This window comes from Gadus chalcogrammus, chromosome 13 (assembly GCF_026213295.1).
Source record: "Gadus chalcogrammus isolate NIFS_2021 chromosome 13, NIFS_Gcha_1.0, whole genome shotgun sequence".
Classification (NCBI taxonomy): Eukaryota; Metazoa; Chordata; class Actinopteri; order Gadiformes; family Gadidae; genus Gadus; species Gadus chalcogrammus.
In genome coordinates this window covers 25,234,206-25,254,358 of record NC_079424.1, presented here as the reverse complement: position 1 = coordinate 25,254,358, position 20,153 = coordinate 25,234,206, and the positions used below count along the sequence as shown (strand labels likewise).

The following is a 20,153-nucleotide window of genomic DNA, read 5'->3' as shown; positions in this document are numbered from 1 at the left end:
AAGTTATGAGACAGCTGTCAGTATTGGAAGAAGCTTTAACGTCTCGGAGATGAAACTGCCTGGGTTATTTTGTTTCGTATAAGTTATATTTTAAAACAGCCAGTCATTGTAGCCTACCACTCGTGGAATATGGAATTTCAAAGAGATGATGGAGTGATTTGACTCAGAAGTGACATCAGGCATTGGCAGCGCGAGATGTGCAGAACAAGTTAAACTTCTAGCTCAGTAACATCAACACCTAAGAAAGAAGGTAAGAAAGATAGTCGGAAAACTTTGATTTGCAAGGCAAGCAGGCAAGTGTTGGGCTTGTTACAGTAGCCTATATAGCCTTCAATGCGGTGAAATTTCGGAATTAATAGGCTCGAGTCGTGTTTCCTTAAAAGGCTATCTTTCATTTTGCAAAAAAAAAAAACACAGTAGGCTATATTACCATATTAAAATGGTGTACCAAATTGCGTTTTATTACAATGATAAAAAAGTGTAGGCCTACTAGCCTATGGTAAGGTCAGGTTTGCCGATGTGCTTGGCTATTTTAAAGTTTCTCCCTGTGCATCGATCGGAGACAGACGTCACTTCACTGATAATATTCTGGGGATAGGCTACAACATAGCCAATAGGCTTTCATACTAGGGACTTTATCCTTTAAATATCTTTGCGGCATTGGATCAGTCTCCTTTCAAGAACAGGCAAGAACTTTCTAGCCTCGCGTCAGCAGCGCATATACCTAAAAACAACAGGCGGATGGCGGGCGGGTGCGGTTTTGAAAACCGCACAATTTTTTTGAAAAAAGTCAAAAAAATTGTTGCGGATGGATGGCGGGCGGATCAAGCGTTTTGTGATGCGGTTGCGGATGAAATAATAGCCCATCCGCGCATCTCTAGAGCTTACCTCTCCCGAAATAAGTGTTTTTTGTGAATGACAGGGTCGTTAAGACTGACAAAAAGATCTCTCACTTACACAGCACTACAAGGCTACTCTCTGCGATACTTTAACTGGAGCTGGACACTAAAAAAATGGGCAAAAACGTTTTTATTCCAATTCTGAGTCTAAGTCCACAAGGATATACTCAAAAAACAGTTACAATGTTTTTATTCTGCTTCTGAGCCAAGTCCAAATGGGCTTAGTAAAAAAAACGGCCAAAAACGTTTTTATTTCCATTCTGTGCCTAAATGTGGATGGACTTAGTCTCAAAAACGGTGAAAATGTTTATTCTTCTTCTAGGCCCTTGTTTCCATCCTCCAGAGTGGGCAGGATGTCCTCAGAAGGTGTCCGAAAATAGTGCATGGTCGTCGGACTGACCGTCGGGGATCGGGAGGGTATGTCATGGAGGACTTTCGCACATATGCTGACGCATCAGCACCTGTGGTGAACACCTAAAAATAATGTTTAAAAATAGAAAAAAACATCAGAGATTGTGAGGCTGGGTTCCTAACATCTCCCCAAATAGTTTTCATGCAGATTCATATGATATATTTCACAATTTAAGCAAAATCAAAAATTGGTCTGCATCGTGCTTTGCTTTGTCAACAATGGCATTAACATCGGCATCAGAGCCATCCTTCAAGCATACCCTCCGCAAATGGACAGACAGGCTTGCTTGTGTTTTGAGACAGCGTGGACAGAGCAAGTAGTGCCTGTTTGCTGTTTTACTTGAATTAGAAAAAAAAGGCATTACTTAGCAGGGCATTACATACAAGGCATTACAAAGCATGGAATGTAAAAAGGAGAATGGTACTATATCAAATATTACAAAATAATAAAGTAATACCCCTATACAATTTTCAGTATGTGAAGAGAGAAAATAATTCAGATATTACTTTTTTGTAGATCATGAAGAGCTGAGTGTATTCTATATCTACAGATCATATCAACATATTTTGATAAAAAATAAAAGAAAGGCTTACCTTTGATGCATTTAAGATTCTTCACCATGAAATTCCAGTATTTATAATGCCTGTTGCATAAAGCTCCTCCCCCCACAAGCTATTGTTGCAAGCTGAAAGGGGCGTGTTCTTACCTGTGTTTTTGAAGATGTGTATCTCATTTTGGTTAAACTTCAGCAAACTTGCAGACTTTTTCCAAGATTGGCTTTTTCTCCACATTTGATTCATCATTTCAATCACACATTCCCCAAGGTCTGGAAAAGATAATAATTGTGTCTGTACATAAATGGATGCATTTCATTCACACACAGAGCAACTGTGGAACTGCAAGGCAGTTTTGCATAATTTCTTCAAGTGAAACCAGTTTGAATGGCCCTTCCCCAAAAGATGTGAAACCAATTTGAATGGGCCATTTACAATTTCTAAAGCAGCACATGAATAAAGGGGTGGGGCTTCACTGCACTGGGGCTCTGTTAACCAATGAGCAAAGACTTTGGCATCATAAATACTGGACTGATTTTGAAAGAATTCACTCTCAGAAATTTCTGAAGCAAGAAGGTTCCTGCCACTTCCCACAGAAATCTACCAGCTGAAATCTACTGAACTTCCGAAGAGCATATTCCTTGGCCATCCATTGAATCAAAAGCAATTCTAATTGCTACCTTCTACTTCTAAAGCGCTGTTATTCCTTGGCAATAGCCTTTAAAAGCAATTTTAATTGCTTTCTGATCAAGAAGGGTTTCTCTTCAAAAAGCCTTTTTAATTTGCTATATTTGATTTGACCATTCTGCCTAGAGAACTAAAGCTTACATTCTTAATTTGCTAAATTTGATTTGACCATTCTGCCTAGAGAGCTAAAGCTTACATTCTTAAAGGTTATTGTTCTAATTTGTCTTTCTTCTGAACAGCCGTAATTCTTCCAGAGATTCATCTTCACTCACTGTCTCATCTTAAGAAATGGCTGGGGAAAAGTAAGTAATATTTAATGCCTCTGTTTATTATATATATATATATATATATATATATATATATATATATATATATATATATATATATATAGTGTAATTGCTCATGAAGTATTACCATGTTTTAAATGTTTTGTTGTGATGACTTCTGAATGAACGTATTTCTTTTCTATTACCAGGAAATCTGCAGCTGCACATAGACACTATCTCTGTCCAGTTTGTTTGAGGACCCAAGAGTCTCTATCCTGTCACCTGCGCAGAGTCTGCATGAAGGATAAGACACCACCACAGATCCTAGAGGTGGTTGAAAAGGCCAAGAAAGATGTGTGTGACCTCCTGAAGAATGGACGGGCTTTTAGTTATGCAGTCCTGAAGCAAATCGTCTCATCACCAAATCCAATCGAAGGATTGATTGAGGAGCTGAAATACCATCACTTGTTTGTGACAGGAGTCCCTCCTCCTCTGCCCATTGGTAATCCAAGGTTGGTCACCGAAACCCTTTCTGAATGCCCTGGGGAGGCACCCGGAGAGACAGAGCCATCTGATGTGGAATCTTGCGGCAGCAATGAGCTTTTTCAATGTAGCAAGAGAAAACGTATACCAAGACAAAATGGTGAAAGCGAAGGATTTAGGCATTTTGAAAAAGCATTCAGCAGATCATCCATTGCTCAAGCGCTTTGCCGACTACCTAAAGAATGATTACGAAAATGCAAAGTACCAACAGGAGGTTGACACTGTTTCCCGGTACCTGTATTTTGCTGATCCTACGGAACCATCTTTGAAGTTTGTCAATGACAGAGAGAAGCTCAGAGACTTCCTGGGTCAACAGGCTAAGGCAGGGTATAAGGCACAAACATCAGGAAATTACATCAAGTGCTTGAAAAGGTTCTTGGAGTTCCACTTGACAAGGACCGGCTTGAGACAGGATGACAGGGAGCTCTACAAGCAGTGCACGTTATATTTGAGTTTTTTAACTTCTTCACAGAGTGTCCTCTCTAAGCAAGCGAGCAAAGAAATTGTGCAAAAGAGGCATGCCTTGTTGTTTGACAAAAGTCAACCCACACCTCGTGAATGCTTGGCTGTTCTTGATAAAGGTGAAGGTGACTTAGTGAAAATCATGAATCAACTTGATGACAGTTCTTCTTCCTCCCTGAGTAGGACTGAGTGCATATTTGTGCTATACTATCTTGAGGCAATTGTCATACTAAGACACTGCCAACGGCCATGTGTGGTGCAGAGCATGAAGGTGAGTGTTACTGCTCTATTGTGCTCTTATGTGCTCTATTGATAAATTTACCCTGACATTTTAGCCTTACATTTCCTAATCAATGGCATATCCTTTTTTGTTACAGGTCAAGGAATGGCTTGAACGGAAACACGCAGATGATGATTCAATCGTTTTTGTAAAGGACCACAAGACGGCTGCACATTTTGTGGTCTCAATTGTCCTGTCCAAGAAGGAGGAGGCGTGGTTTGAGAAATATTACAACAAAGTGCGGCCACAGCTCCTTGCTGGCGAAAGGAAACGTAAGCGAGATGAGCAGGATGAAAAGGATGGAGATGATTTTTTCTTTGTGTCCTCCCGCGGTAAGCCAATTTACAATGCAGCTGGTGATCTGATAAAGCTCCAGCAAAAGTGCAACGTCCCCCAGGTGAGCAGCCAGGTTGTACGGAGGGTATTTGAGACAGCAGCTAACCGCCTGGATGACCCTCAGAAGAAAGCAGTTTTGACTACCTGGGATGAGGACTCCAAAATCGTACCATGACCCGTTTGGTGAGATGTTTCATATGTTTTTTAGTGGAACAATTCTTGGCATGTATGGATAAACTTTCTGAATATGATGCGTGGCCTTTGACCTTTGGGGGGTGGTGGGGCGGCGGGTGACTCCTAAAGCTTACAGGGCATCTGCCTTCAGAGACACATATGACATGTCCCTGTTTGGTGAAATGTTTCATCTGTGTGTTTGTTTGTGCTGATGGCTCTTTAAAGGATGGGGATGAGGACTCCAAAAGCGTGAAATTACCCATTTTGGTGAAATGTTTCATGTGTTTTTAGTGCTGATTTTTGTTTTGTTGTGTAGCTGTTTTGCAACTTGTTCTAGCTTGTGTAACTTAAATTGAGGTTCTGTGGTGATATCCTGTTTCTTATCTTTAGAGATATATCAATTAAAAATCTTATTCATTCTAGAGGACTGCTGAGGTTTCTCTCATTTTGGTAAACTTCAACACACTTGCAGACTTTTTCCAAGATTGGCTTTTTTTCCAAAGACAGAGATACACTTTCAAGATATTTTATTAACATTTGCACTTCACATTTTGATTCATCATTTCAATCACACATTCCCCAAGGTCTGGAAAATAATAATTGTGTCTGTACATAAATGGATGCATTCATTCACACACAGAGCAACTGTGGAACTGCAATGCATTTTTGGATAATTTCTTCAAGTGAAACCAGTTTGACTGGTCCTTCCACAAAAGATGTGAAACCAATTTGAATGGCCCATTTACAATTTCTGAAGCAGCACATGACTAAAGGGGTGGGGCTTAGTGTATTCTCCAACCGCACCACTCAGTCCGATTAGGGCACCCGTTTCGGCCTCAGACGCGACGTTGTCCCGCTGCTCTGGAGCTCCGGGAAGACTTCCAGACCGTTGGCGACCAACCGCACCACTCAGTCGATTAGGGGACCCATTCGGAATTTGAGTTTATCTGAAATATGAGGGGTGGGGGTGAAACTGAGGCCCCTCTCCAGCAGCTGAGTTTCCGTTTCTGACAGATGGAAGATGGTGGATAGGTTCAGAATGTTAGATTCCTGGGGACGGGGGTGTCCCTGTTGGGACTTAGTCCCCGCCCAAAGTTTAACTGATCCAGCCTGTGAAGATGTGAATGGCACCTTCATTGTTTTAAACCATGTTTTAAAAGATGCACATTCCTGTCTGGCTGTTAGCCGTAATAGTCTGCAGCTGTGGCTCATAGGCTAATTGAGCCACACCATTCTGGTGCTCCTTAAGAAGGCCAGAGTTTTAGACTGGAGGGAGGCTTGAGTTGTGCAAGTGACTCGACGGTTGTGCTATGTGTTTAAAGTAAAAATATGCTTTTTAACAACAACCTTGTGCGTCGAGAAAACTCTTTTTCACATTGGTGGCAGTGGTGGGATGATTCCTCTAGCTGAGTGGAGGGGACCCACATTTCGGAAAATATTGTTGAGGAGCTTCATGGTGGAAGCCGCAGGGAAGGGTGAGCAGGTAGACGAAGAGACCTGCTGGGAGGGGAGATCACTGGTGGAGTTGAACTGCTGTCCTTTGGGTTGGCCAATGCCTGAAGGAGGAATAGCTGGGAACTCCTTGTTGCTGACGTGAGCCATGTGGGGAGCTATTGCCAAGCCTTAACAGAACAGCAGTGGCGGAGGACAGTAATGGCTGAGGACTTCCTGATGACATCCCGTGGAGGACCAGTCTGCAGCCCAGGGAAAGTGCTCAGAGGCCAAGTTATTGCTGGAACTGCAGAGGCCTGAGCGGATTTTGCAGGTGGTCTGGAGGTCTGGATGGAGGAAGTCTCAGAGCTGGGCCTGTGTACTGTGAAGAGTGCAGTGTTTGGCCAAGAAGGAGTGATCTTGGAATGAAGATTGGCGGTCACCAGAGAGACTCTTTGAACTGTTTTTAACACAAATTACTTGCACAATATTTTACCTTTTTTTATCTACTGCGCTTGGAACCGTGTTTGCAAGCTTAAAAGAGGGGGAAGGAGATGTGAATGGCATCTTCACTGTTTTAAACCTTTTTAAAAGATGCACATATCCTGTCTGGCTGTTAGCCATAATAGTCTAATAGGCTAATTGAGCCACACCCATTCTGGTGCTCCTTAAGAAGGCCAGAGTTTTAGGCCCCGTTTACACAAGGACGCTTGCGGGTGAAAACGACAAAATTTTATCGGAAGTGCCTTTCGTTTAGACGGTGACAGCGTTTTTGGGCATGAAAACGCATAAATCTGAAACCACCCTCCAGGGTGGAAAAGTTGAATACGCTCCGCCTTAGCGTTTCCGTCTAAACGGCCAAGACGCAAAACACTGCTCAGATCTGCTCACGTCGCGTACGCGTTTACGTCACATACATGTGGTCCAGTAAACAAATGTCAAAAATGTCAGATTATTTCCATGCGTCGGACCTTCAAGCTGCTCTGGCAGCTCTAACAAGCATACAGGAGTATTTCCACGAAATGTACAGGATATTTACAGATAGTATTACTGAACAGAGAAGGATCTTTTTGGTTTTTGGCGACACGGATAAGAGAAGGAAGATTCTACGCATGCGTTCAGACATGGCTCAGACACTTTTGCGTCAGTATGCACGCAGATTTCCTCTCCTCTAAACGCGGAATAAAAAGTGAAGACTCAACGCCACTTTTGCGTCTTCTGTTCAGACAGTCATCGTGTAAACGTAGCCTTAGAATTGAGGGAGGCTTGAGTTGTGCAAGTGACTCGACGGTTGTGCTATGTGTTAAGTAAAAATATGCTTTTAACAACAACCATGTGCGTCGAGGAAACTCTTTTTCCCACAGCCAATGTTGAAGTGCGTGTGATGCAGTGTCTGCTGTCCAATGTATGTCGTCATGAGTTGTGTGAAATTCAGAATGGTGTATTTCGAAAAGTGTGTATTTTATAGTGATGAATGAATTAAGGCGTGTTAATAGGGTCTGATGTGGTGCAGATAAATTACGTGAGAAATTAATGAGGGTTGTTTATGCCAACCGATAAAACAATGAGTTTGGTGTCCGGTCTGGGAGACGTGTGTCTAAGTAGGACGGCTGTCATGTGTCTGAGTAGCTCCTGGGAAACATTGTATCTAGTCCAGTTTTACTTTTGGGATACGGGCTGAATTCGAATCGCCCATGATGATTATGGATTTTCTAATCGGGAGGGACCACATAGTGGCTTTGCGATTCGTGTAGGGGTGTATGCGGGGCTGGTGATAAGAAGAACTGAGTAGTGAGGAAGAGGAGGGGGAAGGAGAAGATGGAGCCTGATGACTCGGATCTTCCCTTGCTAGGGCAGGTGTAACATCCGCAGGAGTGATCGGAGGAGGCGTGGGAGGGCAAGGGTGAATTCAGCGCAAAAGGTGAATGGGTTTGCCTCTTCTTTCCTAACCCTTTCTTTTCTTCCTGCTATTGTTTTTAGAGTGTTTAAGATGTTTTTTAATATGCCCTGAAATCTGATTTGTAGCTGTGGAACACTGCCGTCTATGTCTGAATGTCACCCAGTGTTTGATGAAATAAATGAATAAATAATAGCAAAGTAATGCATATTTATTACATTTTAAGTATTAAAACAAAACTTCTTGGCCTTGTTTATTTTGTCTGAAATAGAATGGCTAAAATGTTAACTGAGAGAAAACACTCATATCTTTACATTATAAAGATTCTTAACCTTTAATAACAACAAAGAACCACCTTTTCAGCGTCCCTAGGGGTCATCTCATGGCTTAAAAACATCCAAATCCTGGAGAATTTTGAAGTCCAATGTCCCTTTTTTTTTTGTCTTAAACACAGTGTACATGTCTAGGAGTGGTAATTTCAATGTGTTTGAACATGTGTGAGAAGGTGAAATCCTTCCCCTTCTCAGTCTTGCATTAGAGAAATTATTATTATATTGTGTGTATATGTGTGTGTGTATATATATATATATATTAGAGCTGTCAGTTAAACGTGTATTAACGGCGTTAACACAAACCAATTTTAACGGCGTTAACAATTTTAGCGCGATTAACGCAATTATTTTCTTGAAAAAATTATTATTATTTTTATTTTTTATTTATCAAAACGAAGAAGCAGTAGCCTGACTGCTATGTTCAAATTACATTGTTCAAAGCAGTCGTTTAATTGCACTATAGGCTTTTGTATCGTCCTGTTTGATCAGTATATGCCAATGTTATCAAAAAAATCTTTTGCACAAGGCAAGCCGATGCACTTCACCATGTTGATAAGAGAATTAAAATGAGAAGAATTATGGGAAAATAATCAAGGGATATTTAGCATAGAAAAATAATTTGTGATTAATCGTGAGTTAACTATGACATTAATGCGATTAATCACGATTAAATATTTTAATCGCTTGACAGCGCATAATATATTATATACATATATTAGAGCTTTCAAGCGATTAAAATATTTAATCGTGATTAATCGCATTAATGTCATAGTAATCACGATTAATCACAAATTATTTTTTCTATCCCTGATTTTTGTCCCATAATTCTTCTCATTTAATTCTCTTATCAAACATGGTGAAGTGCATCGGCTTGCCTGTGCAAAAAGATTTTTATTGACAACATTGGCATATACTGATCAAAACAGGACGATAAAAAAGAGCCTATAGTGCAATTAAACGACTGCTTTGAAAAATGTAATTTGAACATAGCAGTCAGGCTACTGCTTCTTCGTTTTGATAAATAAAAAATAAAAATAATAATTTTTCAAGAAAATAATTGCGTTAATCGCGCGATAAAATTTTAACGCCGTTAAAATTGGTTTGTGGTTAACGCCGTTAATAACACGTTAACTGACAGCTCTAATATATATATATATATATATACTACACACACACATATACACACAATATAATAATAATTTCTCTAATGCAGACTGAGAAGGGGAAGGATTTCACCTTCTCACACATGTTCAAACACATTGAAATTACACTCCTAGACATGTACACTGTGTTAAGACAAAAAAAAAAAAAGGGACATTGGACTTCAAAATTCTCCAGGATTTGGATGTTTTTAAGCCATGAGATGACCCCTAGGGACGGAAAAGGTGGTTCTTTGTTGTTATTAAAGGTTAAGAATCTTATAATGTAAGTATGAGTGTTTTTCTCTCATTAACATTTTAGCATTCTATTTCAGACAAAATAAACAAGGCCAAGAAGTTTGTTTTAATACTTAAAATGTATAAATATGCATTACTTTGCTATTATTTAATTCATTTATTTCATCAAAACACTGGGTGACATTCAGACATAGACGGCAGTGTTCCACAGCTACAAATCAGATTTCAGGGCATATTAAAAAACATCTTAAACACTCTAAAAACAATAGCAGGAAGAAAAGAAAAGGGTTAGGAAGAGAAGAGGCAAACCCATTCACCTTTTGCGCTGAATTCACCCTTGCCCTCCCACGCCTCCTCCGATCATCTGCGGATGTTACACCTGCCCTAGCAAGGGAAGATCCGAGTCACCAGGCTCCATCTCTCCTTCCCCTCCTCTCCTCACTACTCAGTTCTTCTATCACCAGCCCCGCATACACCCCTACACGAATCGCAAAGCCACTATGTGGTCCCTCCCGATAGAAAATCCATAATCATCATGGGCGATTCGAATTCAGCCCGTATCCCAAAAGTAAAAACTGGACTAGATACAATGTTTCCCAGGAGCTACGCTCAGACACATGACAGCCGTCCTACTTAGACACACGTCTCCCAGACCGGACACCAAACTCATTGTTTTATCGGTTGGCATAAACAACCCTCATTAATTTCTCACGTAATTTATCTGCACCACATCAGACCCTATTAACACGCCTTAATTCATTCATCACTATAAAATACACACTTTCGAAATACACCATTCTGAATTTCACACAACTCATGACGACATACATTGGACAGCAGACACTGCATCACACGCACTTCAACATTGGCTGTGGGAAAAAAGAGTTTCCTCGACGCACATGGTTGTTGTTAAAAAGCATATTTTTACTTAACACATAGCACAACCGTCGAGTCACTTGCACAACTCAAGCCTCCCTCAATTCTAAGGCTACGTTACACGATGACTGTCTGAACAGAAGACGCAAAAGTGGCGTTGAGTCTTCACTTTTATTCCGCGTTTAGAGGAGAGGAAATCTGCGTGCATACGGTGACGCAAAAGTGTTCTGAGCCATGTCTGAACGCATGCGTAGAATCTTCCTTCTCTTATCCGTGTCGCCAAAACCAAAAAGTCCTTCTCTGTTCAGTAATACTATCTGTAAATATCCTGTAAATTTCGTGGAAATACTCTGTATGCTTGTAGAGCTGCCAGAGCAGCTTGAAGGTCGACGCATGGGAATAATTGACATGTTTGTTGTACTGGCACATGTATGTGACGTAAACGCGTACGCGACGTGAGCAGATCTGAGCAGTGTTTTGCGTCTTGGCCGTTTAGACGGAAACGCTAAGGCGGAGCGTATTCAACTTTTTCACCCTGGAGGGTGGTTTCAGATTTATGCGTTTTCATGCCCAAAAACGCTGTCACCGTCTAAACGAAAGGCACTTCCGAGAAAATATTTTGTCGTTTTCACCCGCAAGCGTCCTTGTGTAAACGGGGCCTAAAACTCTGGCTTCTTAAGGAGCACCAGAATGGGTGTGGCTCAATTAGCCATTAGACTATTATGGCTAACAGCCAGACAGGAATATGTGCATCTTTTAAAACATGGTTTAAAACAGTGAAGATGCCATTCACATCTCCTTCCCCCTCTTTTAAGCTTGCAAACACGGTTCCAAGCGCAGTAGATAAAAAAAGGTAAATATTGTGCAAGTAATTTGTGTTAAATAAACAGTTCAAGAGTCTCTCTGGTGACCGCCAATCTTCATTCCAAGATCACTCCTTCTGGCCAAACACTGCACTCTTCACAGTACACAGGCCCAGCTCTGAGACTTCCTCCATCCAGACCTCCAGACCACCTGCAAATCCGCTCAGGCCTCTGCAGTTCCAGCAAATAACTTGGCCTCTGAGCACTTTCCCTGGGCTGCAGACTGGTCCTCCACGGGATGTCATCAGGAAGTCCTCAGCCATTACTGTCCTCCGCCACTGCTGTTCTGCTAAGGCTTGGCAATAGCTCCCACATGGCTCCACGTCAGCAACAAGGAGTTCCCGAGCTATTCCTCCTTCAGGCATTGGCCAACCCAAAGGACAGCAGTTCAACTCCACCAGTGATCTCCCCTCCCAGCAGGTCTCTTCGTCTACCTGCTCACCCTTCCCTGCGGCTTCCACCATGAAGCTCCTCGAACAATATTTTCCGAAATGTGGGTCCCCTCCACTCAGCTAGAGGAATCATCCCACCACTGCCACAAATGTGAAAAAGAGTTTTCTCGACGCACAAGGTTGTTGTTAAAAAGCATATTTTTACTTTAAACACATAGCACAACCGTCGAGTCACTTGCACAACTCAAGCCTCCTCCAGTCTAAAACCCTGGCCTTCTTAAGGAGCACCAGAATGGGTGTGGCTCAATTAGCCTATGAGCCACAGCTGCAGACTATTACGGTAACAGCCAGAAGGATATGTGCATCTTTTAAAACATGGTTTAAAACAATGAAGGTGCCATTCATCTTCACAGGCTGGATCAGTTAAACTTCGGGCGGGGACTAAGTCCCAACAGGGACACCCCCGTCCCCAGGATCTAACATTCTGAACCTATCACCATCTTCCATCTGTCAGAAACGGAAACTCAGCTGCTGGAGAGGGGCCTCAGTTTTCACCCCACCCCTATATTCAGATAAACTCAAATTCCGAAATGGGTCCCCTAATCGGACTGAGTGGTGCGGTTGGTCGCCAACGGTCTGGAAGTCTTCCCGGAGCTCCAGAGCAGGGGACAACGTCGCGTCTGAGGCCGAAACGGGTGCCCTAATCGGACTGGTGGTGCGGTTGGAGAATACACTAAGCCCCACCCCTTTAGTCATGTGCTGCTTCAGAAATGTAAATGGGCCATTCAAATTGGTTTCACATCTTTTGTGGAAGGACCAGTCAAACTGGTTTCACTTGAAGAAATTATCCAAAAATGCATTGCAGTTCCACAGTGCTCTGTGTGTGAATGAAATGCATCCATTTATGTACAGACACATTATTATTTTCCAGACCTTGGGGAATGTGTGATTGAAATGATGAATCAAAATGTGAAGTGCAAATGTTAATAAAATATCTTGAAAGTGTATCTCTGTCTTTGGAAAAAAGCCAATCTTGGAAAAAGTCTGCAAGTGTGTTGAAGTTTACCAAAATGAGAGAAACCTCAGCAGTCCTCTAGAATGAATACGATTTTTAATTGATATATCTCTAAAGATAAGAAACAGGATATCACCACAGAACCTCAATTTAAGTTACACAAGCTAGAACAAGTTGCAAAACAGCTACACAACAAAAACAAAAATCAGCACTAAAAAACACATGAAACATTTCACCAAAATGGGTCATTTCCCGCTTTTGGAGTCCTCATCCCTATCCTTTAAAGAGCCATCAGCACAAACAACACACAGATGAAACATTTCACCAAACAGGGACATGTCATATGTGTCTCTGAAGGCAGATGCCCTGTAAGCTTTAGGAGTCACCCGCCGCCCCACCACCCCCCCAAAGGTCAAAGGCCACGCATCATATTCAGAAAGTTTATCCATACATGCCAAGAATTGTTCCACTAAAAAACATATGAAACATCTCACCAAACGGGTCATGGTACGATTTGGAGTCCTCATCCCAGGTAGTCAGAAACTGCTTTCTTCTGAGGGTCATCCAGGCGGTTAGCTGCTGTCTCAAATACCCTCCGTACAACCTGGCTGCTCACCTGGGGGACGTTGCACTTTTGCTGGAGCTTTATCAGATCACCAGCTGCATTGTAAATTGGCTTACCGCGGGAGGACACAAAGAAAAAATCATCTCCATCCTTTCATCCTGCTCATCTCGCTTACGTTTCCTTTCGCCAGCAAGGAGCTGTGGCCGCACTTTGTTGTAATATTTCTCAAACCACGCCTCCTCCTTCTTGGACAGGACAATTGAGACCACAAAATGTGCAGCCGTCTTGTGGTCCTTTACAAAAACGATTGAATCATCATCTGCGTGTTCCGTTCAAGCCATTCCTTGACCTGTAACAAAAAAGGATATGCCATTGATTAGGAAATGTAAGGCTAAAATGTCAGGGTAAATTTATCAATAGAGCACAAGAGCACAATAGAGCAGTAACACTCACCTTCATGCTCTGCACCACACATGGCCGTTGGCAGTGTCTATAGTTGACAATTGCCTCAAGATAGTATAGCACAAATATGCACTCAGTCCTACTCAGGGAGGAAGAAGAACTGTCATCAAGTTGATTCATGATTTTCACTAAGTCACCTTCACCTTTATCAAGAACAGCCAAGCATTCACGAGGTGTGGGTTGACTTTTGTCAAACAACAAGGCATGCCTCTTTTGCACAATTTCTTTGCTCGCTTGCTTAGAGAGGACACTCTGTGAAGAAGTTAAAAAACTCAAATATAACGTGCACTGCTTGTAGAGCTCCCTGTCATCCTGTCTCAAGCCGGTCCTTGTCAAGTGGAACTCCAAGAACCTTTTCAAGCACTTGATGTAATTTCCTGATGTTTGTGCCTTATACCCTGCCTTAGCCTGTTGACCCAGGAAGTCTCTGAGCTTCTCTCTGTCATTGACAAACTTCAAAGATGGTTCCGTAGGATCAGCAAAATACAGGTACCGGGAAACAGTGTCAACCTCCTGTTGGTACTTTGCATTTTCGTAATCATTCTTTAGGTAGTCGGCAAAGCGCTTGAGCAATGGATGATCTGCTGAATGCTTTTTCAAAATGCCTAAATCCTTCGCTTTCACATTTTGTCTTGGTATACGTTTTCTCTTGTCTACATTGAAAAAGCTCATTGCTGCCGCAAGATTCCACATCAGATGGCTCTGTCTCTCCGGGTGCCTCCCCAGGGCATTCAGAAAGGGTTTCGGTGACCAACCTTGGATTACCAATGGGCAGAGGAGGAGGGACTCCTGTCACAAACAAGTGATGGTATTTCAGCTCCTCAATCAATCCTTCGATGGATTTGGTGATGAGACGATTTGCTTCAGGACTGCATAACTAAAAGCCCGTCCATTCTTCAGGAGGTCACACACATCTTTCTTGGCCTTTTCAACCACCTCTAGGATCTGTGGTGGTGTCTTATCCTTCATGCAGACTCTGCGCAGGTGACAGGATAGAGACTCTTGGGTCCTCAAACAAACTGGACAGAGTAGATAGTGTCTATGTGCAGCTGCAGATTTCCTGGTAATAGAAAAGAAATACGTTCATTCAGAAGTCATCACAACAAAACATTTAAAACATGGTAATACTTCATGAGCAATTACTATATATATATATAACAGAGGCATTAAATATTACTTACTTTTCCCAGCCATTTCTTAAGATGAGACAGTGAGTGAAGATGAATCTCTGGAAGAATTACGGCTGTTCAGAAGAAAGACAAATTAGAACAATAACCTTTAAGAATGTAAGCTTTAGCTCTCTAGGCAGAATGGTCAAATCAAATTTAGCAAATTAAGAATGTAAGCTTTAGTTCTCTGGGCAGAATGGTCAAATCAAATACAGCAAATTAGAAAGGCTTTTTGAAAAGAAAACCCTTCTTGATCAGAAATAGCAATTAAAATTGCTTTTGCAGGCTATTGCCAAGGAATAACAGCGCTTTAGAAGTAGAAGGTAGCAATTAGAATTGCTTTTGATTCAATGGATGGCCAAGGAATATGCTCTTCGGAAGTTCAGTAGATTTCAGCTGGTAGATTTCTGTGGGAAGTGGCAGGAACCTTCTTGCTTCAGAAATTTCTGAGAGTGAATTCTTTCAAAATCAGTCCAGTATTTCTGATGCCAAAGTCTTTGCTCATTGGTTAACAGAGCCCCAGTGCAGTGAAGCCCCACCCCTTTATTCATGTGGCTTTAGAAATTGTAAATGGCCCATTCAAATTGGTTTCACATCTTTTGGGGAAGGGCCATTCAAACTGGTTTCACTTGAAGAAATTATGCAAAACTGCATTGCAGTTCCACAGTTGCTCTGTGTGAATGAAATGCATCCATTATGTACAGACACAATTATTATCTTTTCCAGACCTTGGGGAATGTGTGATTGAAATGATGAATCAAATGTGGAGAAAAAGCCAATCTTGGAAAAAGTCTGCAAGTTTGCTGAAGTTTAACCAAAATGAGAGACACATCTTCAAAAACACAGGTAAGAACACGCCCCTTTCAGCTTGCAACAATAGCTTGTGGGGGGAGGAGCTTTATGCAACAGGCATTATAAATACTGGAATTTCATGGTGAAGAATCTTAAATGCATCAAAGGTAAGCCTTTCTTTATTTTTTATCAAAATATGTTGATATGATCTGTAGATATAGAATACACTCAGCTCTTCATGATCTACAAAAAAGTAATATCTGAATTATTTTCTCTCTTCACATACTGAAAATTGTATAGGGGTATTACTTTATTATTTTGTAATATTTGATATAGTACCATTCTCCTTTTTACATTCCATGCTTTGTAATGCCTTGTATGTAATGCCCTGCTAAGTAATGCCTTTTTTTTCTAATTCAAGTAAAACAGCAAACAGGCACTACTTGCTCTGTCCACGCTGTCTCAAAACACAAGCAAGCCTGTCTGTCCATTTGCGGAGGGTATGCTTGAAGGATGGCTCTGATGCCGATGTTAATGCCATTGTTGACAAAGCAAAGCACGATGCAGACCAATTTTTGATTTTGCTTAAATTGTGAAATATATCATATGAATCTGCATGAAAACTATTTGGGGAGATGTTAGGAACCCAGCCTCACAATCTCTGATGTTTTTTTCTATTTTTAAACATTATTTTTAGGTGTTCACCACAGGTGCTGATGCGTCAGCATATGTGCGAAAGTCCTCCATGACATACCCTCCCGATCCCCGACGGTCAGTCCGACGACCATGCACTATTTTCGGACACCTTCTGAGGACATCCTGCCCACTCTGGAGGATGGAAACAAGGGCCTAGAAGAAGAATAAAAACATTTTCACCGTTTTTGAGACTAAGTCCATCCACATTTAGGCACAGAATGGAAATAAAAACGTTTTTGGCCGTTTTTTTTTACTAAGCCCATTTGGACTTGGCTCAGAAGCAGAATAAAACATTGTAACTGTTTTTTGAGTATATCCTTGTGGACTTAGACTCAGAATTGGAATAAAAACGTTTTGCCCATTTTTTTAGTGTCCAGCTCCAGTTAAAGTATCGCAGAGAGTAGCCTTGTAGTGCTGTGTAAGTGAGAGATCTTTTGTCAGTCTTAACGACCCTGTCATTCAAAAAACACTTATTTCGGGAGAGGTAAGCTCTAGAGATGCGCGGATGGGCTATTATTTCATCCGCAACCGCATCACAAAACGCTTGATCCGCCCGCCATCCATCCGCAACAATTTTTTTGACTTTTTTCAAAAAAATTGTGCGGTTTTCAAAACCGCACCCGCCCGCCATCCGCCTGTTGTTTTTAGGTATATGCGCTGCTGACGCGAGGCTAGAAAGTTCTTGCCTGTTCTTGAAAGGAGACTGATCCAATGCCGCAAAGATATTTAAAGGATAAAGTCCCTAGTATGAAAGCCTATTGGCTATGTTGTAGCCTATCCCCAGAATATTATCAGTGAAGTGACGTCTGTCTCCGATCGATGCACAGGGAGAAACTTTAAAATAGCCAAGCACATCGGCAAACCTGACCTTACCATAGGCTAGTAGGCCTACACTTTTTTATCATTGTAATAAAACGCAATTTGGTACACCATTTTAATATGGTAATATAGCCTACTGTGTTTTTTTTTTTTGCAAAATGAAAGATAGCCTTTTAAGGAAACACGACTCGAGCCTATTAATTCCGAAATTTCACCGCATTGAAGGCTATATAGGCTACTGTAACAAGCCCAACACTGCTTGCCTTGCAAATCAAAGTTTTCCGACTATCTTTCTTACCTTCTTTCTTAGGTGTTGATGTTACTGAGCTAGAAGTTTAACTTGTTCTGCACATCTCGCGCTGCCAATGCCTGATGTCACTTCTGAGTCAAATCACTCCATCATCTCTTTGAAATTCCATATTCCACGAGTGGTAGGCTACAATGACTGGCTGTTTTAAAATATAACTTATACGAAAAAATAACCCAGGCAGTTTCATCTACGAGATTAAAGCTTCTTCCAATACTGACAGCTGTCTCATAACTTGCAGGTCTTGGAGACGCGACATGGGACGGATCGTCACTTAATTTAAACTTTTTTGCTTCCGTTAGTGTGTGTGTGTGTGTGTGTGTGTGTGTGATAGAGACAGAGGCAGAGGCCAATTTACTGCCTGATGAGAATTGGATTATTTCAAAATGTGCTTGGAAGTAGGTAACGACATTTACAATGTGTATATATTTGAATTTCGTTGGTTAAACCGCCAACCGCCCGAATTTAAAAATATTATTTTTTGTCACATCACCCGCCGATCCGCGGTTTAACGCGGATCCGCGGTTTAACCGCGGAGTCCGCGGTTGCAACCGCCAACCGCGCATCTCTAATATGTACACAGAGCACAGGAGAACAGTACTAGTGATGATGATGATGATGATGAAGAGCGGTTCAGCAGCTCATCATGTCTGGTTCTCCCTCAGATGCCTGTGACCTCACACTGGACCCCAACACGGCCGGCAGACTCCTCTCTCTGTCTGAGGACAACAGGAAGGTGACGTGGGTTGGAGAGGACCAGTCGTATCCGGATCACCCAGACAGATTTGACTACTGGGAGCAGGTGTTGGGTAGAGAGGCTCTGACTGGCCGCTGTTACTGGGAGGTAGAGTGGGAAGGAGGGGTTGTTATAGGAGTGACATACAGAGGAATCACAAGGAGAGGAGGGGGTGATGACAGCGGGCTTGGACTGAACAACAAGTCCTGGAGTCTTGATTGTTATGATGATGGTTACTCTGCCTGGTACAACGGTACAGAGACAGTCCTCCCCTCCCCCCCGCTGGCTCCACCAGAGTAGGAGTGTATCTGGACCGGCCTGCTGGCTCTCTGTCCTTCTACAGAGTGTCCCCAGGTGAGGAGGGTCCTCAGACACACTGACACACCTCCACACCTTCTGGTCCTCCTTCACCCAGGAGGACCTCCTCCCGGGGGTCTGGGTAGGGGGTGGGGGGGTCCTCAGCCTCTCTGTGTCGGTTGTAGAAAACAAAAGGGGCGGGACACCTCGCCCCTTACTAACTAGGGTTAGTGGTGGTGTATGGTGGTGGTGTAAGGGTTAGTGGTGGTGTAGTGGGGTGTGGTTAGGGGGTGTAGTGGTGGTGGTGTAAGGGTTAGTGGTGGTTGTAGTGGTGGTGTGTGGTGGTGGTATAAGGGTTAGTGGTGGTGAGTGGTGGTGGTGTGGTTAGTGGTGGTGTAGTGGTGGTGGTGTAAGGGTTAGTGGTGGTGTGTGGTGGTGGTGTAAGGGTTAGTGGGTGTGGTGTGGTGGTGTAAGGGTTAGTGGTGGTGTAGTGGTGGTGTGTAAGGGGTGTTGGTGTAGTGGTGGTGGTGTAAGGGTTAGTGGTGGTGTAGTGGTGGTGGTGTAAGGGTTAGTGGTGGTGTAGTGGTGGTGGTGTAAGGGTTAGTGGTGGGTAGTGGTGGTGGTGTAAGGGTTAGTGGTGGTGTAGTGGTGGTGGTGCGAGGGTTAGTGGTGGTGTAGTGGTGGGGTGTAAGGGTTAGTGGTGGTGTAGTGGTGGTGGTGTAAGGGTTAGTGGTGGTGTAGTGGTGGTGGTGTAAGGGTTAGTGGTGGTGTAATGGTGGTGGTGTAAGGGTTAGTGGTGGTGTAGTGGTGGTGGTGTAAGGGTTAGTGGTGGTGTAGTGGTGGTGGTGTAAGGGTTAGTGGTGGTGTAAGGGTTAGTGTGGTGTAGTGGTGGTGGTGTAAGGGTTAGTGGTGGTGTAGTGGTGGTGGTGTAAGGGTTAGGGTGGTGTAAGGTTAGTGGTGTGTGTGGTGGTGGTGAAGGGTTAGTGTGGTGTAGTGGTGGTGGTGTAAGGGTTAGTGGTGGTGTAGTGGTGGTGGTGAAGGTTAGTGGTGGGTAGTGGTGGTGGTGTAAGGGTTAGTGGTGGTGTAGTGGTGGTGGTGTAAGGGTTAGTGTGGTGTAGTGGTGGTGGTGTAAGGGTTAGTGGTGGTGTAATGGTGGGTGGTGTAAGGGTTAGTGGTGGTGTAGTGGTGGTGTGTAAGGTTAGTGGTGGTGTAATGTGGGGTGTAAGTTAGTGGTGGTGGTGTAAGGGTTAGTGTGGTGTAATGGTGGTGGTGGTAAGGGTTAGTGGTGGTGTAGGGTGTGGTGTCAGGGTTAGTGGTGGTGTGTGGTGGTGGTGGTGTAAGGGTTAGTGGTGGGTGTAATGGTGGTGGTGTAAGGGTTAGTGGTGGTGTAGTGGTGGTGGTGTAAGGGTTAGTGGTGGTGTAGTGGGGGTGTAAGGGTTAGTGGTGGTGTAGTGGTGGTGGGTAAGGGTTAGTGGTGGTGTAGTGGTGGTGGTG

General features: G+C 42.8%; 2 protein-coding genes across 2 annotated transcripts in view; both read left to right on the top strand.

Annotated features, from left to right (window-relative positions):
- Positions 1-20,153, top strand: part of LOC130401541 (uncharacterized) — a 191,568-nt gene that overhangs the window by 154,072 nt on the left and 17,343 nt on the right. The window lies entirely within an intron of this gene.
- On the top strand, positions 3,458-4,614 carry LOC130401516 (uncharacterized). Its single transcript, XM_056605323.1, has 2 exons — positions 3,458-4,094; positions 4,201-4,614. Exons 1-2 carry the CDS (start codon positions 3,459-3,461, stop codon positions 4,612-4,614), a joined length of 1,050 nt encoding a protein of 349 aa, XP_056461298.1. The 5' UTR covers position 3,458.

Coding starts and splice junctions, on each gene's coding strand:
- LOC130401516 (XM_056605323.1), top strand. CDS start 3,459: ATGGTGAAAGCGAAGGATTTAGGCATTTTGAAAAAGCATTCAGCAGAT. Junction 4,095..4,200: donor GTGTGGTGCAGAGCATGAAG/GTGAGTGTTACT, acceptor TTTTTGTTACAG/GTCAAGGAATGGCTTGAACG.